Consider the following 9,636-nt stretch of genomic DNA (forward strand, 5'->3'; position numbering starts at 1 on the left):
ATAAATTGGTTCCAGTTTGGACTAAGGGAGGGGTTGTCCAAATTATAACCAGTTTAATGGTCAAATTCTGGCCTACAAAAACCAGGCGAACCTTGGCCCAGCTATTTGACACGCACAAAAGCACCCAAAACGGGGTCACATTTCTATGGTGCACAACACCTTTTGCATATTAGAAAGGAATATCAGATGTTTTTTTGATCAATCAGACATCAACGATTTCCAGGAGTAAACTGATATATCACTCATTCAAAATTTTGTATAATTATGCAGTGAATTTGTAGTAATACAAGAACCACAGGAAACAAAAACTGGACAACACTACATTACGATACGCTATCAAAAAGAGTGAAGAGATGGGCACAATATGCTTGCCTCTATCTCCTCGCATCTAGTTCCTTAGGCCGCCATGATGTCTTCATAACACATAGTACCCCTTCATTTTGTTTTGAGAAAGACATTCTGATCTCCCAATTCAAAGATTTTGCGATGCTCTCCACCTCGTTGATCACCTCTATGTTGTCCCTGACGATTAACTTTCCTTCTGGTCGTAGCATGCGGTCTACTTCCGCCATTAGTGGTAAAATCTTGCATCTGGTAAGGAGAAATGGTTAATTAGACAAAGAGAAATGTAAGTTATATAAGACTTGCGCAGCGTCTCCGGATGGTGTCTTTTCAGAAAACTGTAAATATATAGATGCGCCGAAACTGACATGGCATATAGTATTATTGTTAACAAAGGCCACAGTCAACTGAAACCAGGACTGTATAGCCAAAACAGCGGTATTACCACTGTATCGGGCTTCAATGTCAAAATAGTGATGTAATATGGATGGTACATGAATTTTAGGTCCCTTCTATGACCCTAAACTCTGAAACTCCAAGATTGTGGCCGGGTTTATAATTTATATGCATCCTTCTCAATGGCTGCAACCTGAACTATTTTATGCAGTGTATGTTTATTCTGAAACTTGTGTTCAGTGGGATTAATTTGAATCTGGGTTACTTTGATATCATATTAAAGCAATAAAGCTCCCTTATACAGTTACACTACACCACAACTTCAAAATTGCAGCGAGGCGTGCTATAATTTATACTCTAACACGGGATTCATGAAGTATGGATCTTTAATGTTACAGACAATTATGATGGTCAAAATTGGTATTGATATAAATAAGGTGAAAAAGAAGCAGCAGACATGAGTTTTATATTGTCTGTCTTGTAGAAGGGATGAGGAATGAAGATTGCTAATTTATATCACTGGATGAATCGGACAAGGTTGTCAAGAGAAAGATATAGACAGGGATTCACTGCGAACAGTACAGATTTTGGATTGACTGAAACAAATCACCATCATTCACCTGAATTAATATCGCATGTATGAAGGGAGATCTCAAATTAAGAACCACCTGAGACCTGATACATAATGTTTTTAATAAACCAGGACTAACAAGGAATAAGATGTTCAGGTGAGATTAGTTAGATTCACAAATTAACTTTTCCCCCCGGTACATCATCATCAAATGCTACATTCAGGATTTGATCATCGGACCTTTGGTTGCTCATGCTTCTATTACCAATGCCAAAAGGTTCCAACACCACTTATAGTTTCTACCTGTTTTCTATTTCTTAAGGCTAGATGTGCAAGTACATGGCGGTATTTTTCTCAGAAACTGGTTCATTTCCTATTATACCTTTTGACTTCTATTGACTTCTTAAAATGCTCATATGTAGCCACTTGGGAGAAAGTTCTGCCTGGAATGAGTAAATTCTTAAAATGTTCACTCTAAACCTGGGTCGCACAATTATATAATAATCGTAATAATAATAATAATAATAATAAAGGCAGTACCTGACCCTGAACCCCTAATATTGTCCAGTTTCGTAAACTACAGAAACACATTTAATATATGCAGAGAAAAGAGAGTAGATTCGAGAAATCGACTGATATCATTCTGAACCAATTAAAGTTACAAATATGTGAAAACTGTGCATAAAACTGACCTCTTCTTTATTCTGGAAAACAGATGATCTGCATGGAGAAGATCATATGATCTTGGGTAGGTGCTGAAAGATTCGCACCAATCATGATACATTCCAAACAGCCCACGCTCATAAATAATAGGAAGGGTGTCTGGGGAATCGATTGGGACTATGTTCATGACCCACAACTTCATATCTCGCAGAGCTGCAGCAAACCTGTTCAGAAAAAACACCAAAATATAATGAAAAGTTGATAGAGACTGTATCTATTCTTCTCATCAGCTAGGATTCAAATGTTATATAACCAAAGGATGCTAACCATAAATATGATCACACTTTTTATAGAAGTATAACACAATTTGCAAATAGTAACATAGACTCGGTAGCATACAGCCACTAAAATATAATACAGTGCAAGAAAAACTAAAGATGTAATATATTGTCAAAAGAGGCAGAGATAAATATTGACTAAGACCAATTGTATCTGTTGGTGCTGTACCGGATAGGATTCGGCTTGGAGACAACAAATCCACTTGTTGATCAATCACACAATTCTATGACTTGCTTCGTTGAGGGATTCTAACCCGAGGGCAAATCAAGGATCCATATCAAAGCTAAAACCTATGATTTAGCATATCCAAATCTGGGTTTCAAATTATGGAAATCAAACACTTCATGAAGTACAAACTTAAAAACAATTTTGAAAATAACGATAACGCATAACGTAACGCTCTACCTCTTGTTAAGGGTTAAAGGAAAAAACATGCAGAAAACGTAACACGTAAGATAGTTTATTTTGTTTCATAATTGTTTATATATTTTATAAATACAAACTATTCATAGTGACTTTAATTATTAGAATCATCAAAATTTTCAAACATAACATTACAGCTACGAACAAAATATTTTCTTACTATTTAATGTAAAAAATATAAAAGATGTTAATAATAGTTTTAAGAATTAGGAACAAAATATCATAATACAAAAAGTATATTAATAAAAAATCTTTAATTTAATACAAGCTATATAGATTGACTAGGAAGCATCACAATCGAATACTCGAGTATTCATTCATAATTACATTTGTTTTATTAGTCATATTCCTAATTTTACAATCACATAATGATGTCACCAAAACATGACATACAGGCTTAACAAAGAATTCCAAAGCGATTACATAACTACTTCAAGCTTTAAGAAAGAACATACTCTCAAGTCTATAGAGCTCCTATTGAAATAATGCAAAATTAAATTGAAATAACACATGTTATATTGAAATAATGTAAGTTATACTGAAATAATGCATATTATGTTGTAATAACATAGAGTTCTAATGTGTCTGAGTTATTCCATAACGGTACGTAACATTTAAGGTCTGTTAGGTCCGTTAGGTTATATAATGCAATATAACGATTTGCGTAACTGGTTTTTTTTCAACAATTCTTAAAAATCAAAGGAAATAACAAGATTTTCTGGCTTGCATGTTTTTTCTCCTTGTTTTTTCTTGCTCTGATCTGCAATTCACAGACTGCTCGAGAAATACTTGAGAGCTTGATTCAGGTACTCACACTGATACCGGTTACTTGATATAATAGTGCTATTGTTGAGTTATTTAGATACTAAGTGAATTAGTCAATGTTGTAAGGACCTAGTTGTAAGAATGTATTAATATAAAAGAGGGGTGGTATCAGAGCTGTGGCGGCTCCTCTTGAAGCTATCGGCTTGTTCGAGCTCTTCAATCAAACACCGATTCCCTTCCACCGCCGCCCTCTTGTTGATGTCCCCTTCCACCGATTCTCCCTCCTGAGTCGATTCCTTGATTTCCGCCCCCAGCGCTGCCGCCGCCGCCGACGTCAAGGGTGTCGTCGCCTTCGCTGAGGACCCGCTGCCCTGCCCTAGGTGAGGACGACGCTGCCCTAGGTGAGGACGACGCTGAACTCGACGGACGACGATTCCATTCCGACGAGTCCCCTGACCTAGGGTTCTGTAGCCCTCGGATTTGAAGGAGGACTGGTGATTGAGGGCTGGTGCGACCTTTTTTTGAAGGAGGTTTGAAGGAGGTACTGTTCTTTTGAAGGACTGGCCATCGATTTCTTTTAACCTTCGGGTTTATTAACCTTCGGGTTCTTGAAAACTTTAACCTTCGGGTTTATTAACCTTCGGGTTCTTGAAAACTTTAACCTTCGGGTTTATTAACCTTCGGGTTCTTGAAAACTTTAACCTTCGGGTTTATTAACCTTCGGGTTCTTGAAAACTAACCTTCGGGTTCTGGAAAACTGACCTTGAGCTTGGTCGAGGAGTTGTAGAGTGAGATCTGAGAATCTAGGGGTTTGGATCGAGATCTACCCCTCGGATCTGATCGAGGTGAAGAGAAGGGGATCAACTGTGAAGATGGGAACACCTGTGACTAGTCAGGAATTGAAGGAGATCCTGGAGGGGGTGGCCAGAGTATTTCAGACCAAACTAGAGGAGAATTCTAGTAGGTCGGTTGTGACCACATCGGAGTCGACGCAGGTAATGGAGAGGGTAAAGTTGCTGCCGAATGACATCAAGCTTGAGGGGACAAGAAACTATCTGAGTTGGTCTCGGAGGGCATTGCTGAACCTTCGAATCAAAGGACTTGAAAAGTATGTGAAGGGGGAATGCATTGAGTCGGAGAATAAGACGAGTGCTGAGTGGAACACATGGAGTAATACTAATTTTCTGGTGGTTTCTTGGTTGTTGACTTCTGTGTCTCCAACCATAGCTGGGATGGTGGAGTCTATCTCAAGTGCAGCTGATGTCTGGAGGACATTGGAGGGGATGTACTCTGGACTGGGAGTGTGATGATGATGATGAGAGTGGAGGAGAAGATTGATGCTACCACACAAGGGGAGAAGACAGTCCACCAGTATGCAGCAGAGCTACGTCACTTATGGGCGGATTTGGATCACTATGATCCATTATCACTACAAAACCCAGCAGATGTTCTTTTGGGGAGGCAGTATCTTGAGCGCAGGCGTGTGGCTCGTTTTCTTAAGGGTTTGAACCCAAAGTTTGAGGGGAGGAGGGCAGCAATGTGCCATCTGTCATCTCTTCCCTCTTTGGATGAGGCTATTGCATCGATGGAACAAGAGGAGATCAGACAGAAGGTGATGACAGGTGAGGCCTCACCTGCTGTCCGCTCGGCATTGGTGGTTCCGGATGCTCACATCAGAGATGATAGAGAGTGCAGAGGTAGGGCATCTGAGACAGATGTGCCCTAAGCCACCCAGAGAAAGGAACTGGGGTGAACGTGGTCAGACTGGTGGCCGTGCAGGTCGAGGAGGCAGGGGACGTGGAGGCCGAGGAGTTGCTCACCTAGCTGTGGCAGATGAGTCCCAGGCTACTATTGGGATGACTGGAGCTGAAATAACAGAGCTGGAGGAACTACGTCTGTTCAAGCTTCAGGCTGAGAGTTCGAAGGGCAAGGGACAAGTCACTCAGAATCTGGATACAATTACATGCTTTGGTAACTTTATTGGTTATGCTCATGCGAACAAAGGTACACAGGTTCAGGCACTTGCATCCACTAAAACTCATGTTGATTGGATCATAGACTCAGGTGCATCTAGGCATGTCACGGGAACATCTAGTGAGTTTGCATTATATTATCCTAGTAAGCATATGCATCCCGAGACAGTTCAGATTGCTGATGGGACATCTCAACCCATCAGAGGTACTGGCTCAGTCCATTGCACTTCATCTGTTACCTTGTCATCCGTATTGCATGTTCCTTCGTTTCCAGTTAACTTACTCTCAGTTAGCTCTCTCATTGATCAATTAAATTGCACTGTGTTGTTTGATCGAGACTGCAATGATTGCTGCTGCTGTTAGCGGAGGGGCAGAGGCAGAAGCGATGCTTCAACATTGCCGGTTAGGGCATTTATCTTTTGAGAGTTTGAATAGATTAGAACCCGAGTTAATGAAGAAAGTGGATAGAAAAGAGTTATTTTGTAATGCATGTGAACTTGGAAAACATACTCGTTCTACTTATAGAATGATTGGTGTTCGAAGTTGTAAACCATTTGCACTTGTCCATTCTGATGTTTGGGGACCATGTCCTACTACCTCTATTAGTGGTTTTAGATGGTTTGTTACTTTCATTGATTGCTATTCACGTATGGTCTGGATATACATGATGAAACAGAAATCTGAGGTTTACAAATGTTTTCAAGACTTTTCGGCCTATGTGAAGACACAGTTTGGAGTGCAGGTGAAGATTCTCCGTGTTGGATCCTCTTGTTTTGATAATGATTTAACAAACAATTTACGACTAATATTGGTTTTAGTATTTTGTTTTGTGTCGTTTAGTATATACAGTACCAAGTTGAGCATATTGAAGATCTTATAGCTTGGGTAAATTAGTTTAGGGTTTATATAATGTGTGTTAATTCTATAAAGCTCAAATATACACACACATATATATTTGTGATTTTCGTAACTATAAGTGTTTTTATGCAAAATAAGTTTTGGACTATATTTACATCATAAACAACTTTTATTATGTCCATATAAATATTCCATAAGTTTTCAAAACTTGTTTTGAGTCAAAAATAAAAATCACATGTTTTGCATATATACGTCTTTTAGTGCTTTTGCAGAATACAGTGTTTTTCACAAATTATAAATGCAAATTGAAAAATTCTTTTTCCAGCATGTTTGTATGTATGATTATAAACTTTTCCCAAGATTTTATATTTTTTTGGAAATTGTTTACTATTTTTAAAGAGCCCTCAAAAGTCAGATTTTGGACATGCACAGTGTCTGTGCATGTTCATAAGTCGACTTATCAGGTCTGATAAGTCGACTTATGAACTAGCCTGGAATATGCAATTTTTGCTCTGCTGAGTCGACTTGTTTTACAGGTAAGTCGACTTGTACTAAGTCGACTGTAAGTCGACTTATAATCTGTTATTCTACATGTCTTTTTTCTTCTGTCAAGTCGACTTGTGTTTCCTGTTAAGTCGACTTATATATAGCCGTTGGCACAGTAACGGCTAGTTTCCAGCTTTGTTTATTTTAATGTTTTAAGGGTTTTAGTTGGATTTTTGGGCTGGTTTCTTCAAACCTATAAATACTCCTTTGCATTAACTATTTCCAACCACTTAAGAGAGTTTTAAACAAGTTTTTAAAAAGTGATTAAAAGTTTGTTTAGTTTGTTTTAAGTTTGGGGTTTTGTTTACAAAGGAGGAAGCTTACGTTGTCAATTAAGGGATTCACCCTCAATCTTCTTCATCCTCTCTTTGTGTTCATAGAGAAGTTTTCCTAACTCTTCTAGCAATTTTATTATTGATTTTCATATTCTTATTATTGCTAGTTTGTTAATTGAGTTAGAACTTGTTTATACTCATTTTATCACACACACACATCCAAATTGAGCTTTTAAGATTACATACACTATATTGTGGGTTGTGGTGAGTGATATTGTGAGAGTGAGCTTCATTGTGTTCTCACCTATTATAGAGAACAATTTATTTGTATTGTGCTAATTGTGAGAGCTACACATTGTAATACACTTGTACACCGAGAGGAGTGTGTGGTGAGAGACGAGGTTGTCCCAAGAGGAGTAGCGTCGGTAGCCTAGAGAGAGGTGATAATTCCGGGCACTTGAGGGAAACACGGGCTAGAGACCAACACTTAGCGGGTGTAGAGTGTGATTGCAATTGTATGTGTTGTAGAGTTTTCGGTTAGCTAGAAAACCGAGTGTGTAGAGAAGTTCCGGCTTCCAAACCGGGTGTGTTGATAGTGGAGTTCTCCCCGGGAGTGTGGGGAGCGGAGACGTAGGACGGAAGGTCCGAACTCCATGATCATATTGTTGTGTTTGGATTGTTTCTTGTGTTCACTATTTGTTTATATTATTTCTTGTTGTTTCTCTCCTTGCATATATATCCTTGCATATATCTTTTTGAATATCATCATTGTTAGGATATATTTGCTAATTAATTTTAATCGACATTAATATCTAATAAGATTAGCAATAACCCTATTCACCCCCCTCTAGGGTACTTTCAATTGGTATCAGAGCTTGGTGCTCTTGATTAGAGGCTTAATCGCCTAGAGTCAAAGTTCCTTGTTCTTATATTGTTGCTAATCTTGTTTTGATATTTTTTGTTTCTTGCTTGCACATATCATGGACATGCACGGTGCACCTAGTCTTGGTTATGCTATTAATATTGCTCCTAGAATTAGTAATTTCCCCTATGAACAATGGTGTGCTAGATTTAACCTCTTTGCTAGATCTACAAATTTTGATATATGGGAAATTATTGAATGCGCTTATATTGTACCCACTACGGAGAAATCCAAGTGGAGTGATAATGATATTAGATTGTTTGCTTTGAACAAGTCTTTGTTAGGATTTCTTATTGATGCATTTGGCTTATCGTTTGATATTAGATTGTTTGCTTTGAACAAGTCTTTGTTAGGATTTCTTATTGATGCATTTGGCTTATCGTTTGCTAACAAACTTGATTCTTTTGATAGTGCTTATACGTTATGGAAATTAATAGAAGCATATCAAGGGGACTTGGAGGCAATCCAACAACATTTGGAGGATTCGGCTTCAAGTTCAAAAGGAGCATCATCTTCATGTACACGTCCACTAGGCGTTAGCCCTAGTGAGGTATGCGAGTCCGATAGCAATGATGATTTTACTTTTGATGAACTCGCACACGAATTTGAAAAACTAATGCATGACCATAAGAATTTACAACATAATTTTAAAAGTTTAAAAAGCAAGCATGTTGATTTGAAATCCACTCATGAAGCATTAGCTACTAAGTTTGATATCATTGCTAATGAAAATCAAGCATGTTGATTTGAAATCCACTCATGAAGCATTAGCTACTAAGTTTGATATCATTGCTAATGAAAATATTAATCTTAAAGAAAGCAATGGAAAATTAAAATTGGAAAATGCTAGTTTGTTTCATGAAAAATATGATGCTATATTAGAGGTTGAGAACATTAGAAAAGAGCTTAATTCTTTCAAAATTAATAGTGAATGTTCCACCTCTAATAACAATGCTTGTATGGATAATAATGAGTTGAATCATGTTAAGAGTAGAATAAATTCTTTAGATTCAACACTAAAAACTTGCATTGATAACAATAAAAAGCTTATGGACATATGTGCAAAGTCCCGTGAAAATTCCTCTAAGAAACCTACACACTATGCACAATAAAAAGCTTATGGACATATGTGCAAAGTCCCGTGAAAATTCCTCTAAGAAACCTACACACTATGCACATATGTATAACAAAATTTACAAGTGTTCAGTCCCGTGAAAATTCCTCTAAGAAACCTACACACTATGCACATATGTATAACAAAATTTACAAGTGTTCAATTTGCGGCCATAAAGGCCATATTGCTAAATTTTGTTATAATGCACAAAAGCTTATTAAGCCTAATCATGTCTGTGCATCCCATCAAGCTTCTTCATCTCATACACATGTACATGCACATATTGCACAACACAAACATGCTCATGTGTACAAATGTGACTTTTGTGGTCGTTTAGGTCATTTGACCAAATTTTGTTTTGACTTAAAGAAGGTTTCTCGTTTGCAAAATAATGCTCAAGATAAACCTATTTGTGCAGATGATTTCAGTGCACCATCCTTTGGTCAACA

At 37.8% G+C, this 9,636-nt stretch overlaps 1 protein-coding gene across 1 annotated transcript; it reads right to left on the reverse strand.

Annotated features, from left to right (window-relative positions):
- Window positions 217-2,219, reverse strand: LOC109824809 (probable methyltransferase PMT24). Its single transcript, XM_020391459.1, has 2 exons — window positions 2,002-2,219; window positions 217-591 (listed from the first exon to the last, which is right to left on the reverse strand). Exons 1-2 carry the CDS (start codon window positions 2,172-2,174, stop codon window positions 375-377), a joined length of 390 nt encoding a protein of 129 aa, XP_020247048.1. The 5' UTR covers window positions 2,175-2,219; the 3' UTR covers window positions 217-374.

Source organism: Asparagus officinalis, chromosome 9 (assembly GCF_001876935.1).
Source record: "Asparagus officinalis chromosome 9, Aspof.V1, whole genome shotgun sequence".
NCBI classification, from domain to species: domain Eukaryota; kingdom Viridiplantae; phylum Streptophyta; class Magnoliopsida; order Asparagales; family Asparagaceae; genus Asparagus; species Asparagus officinalis.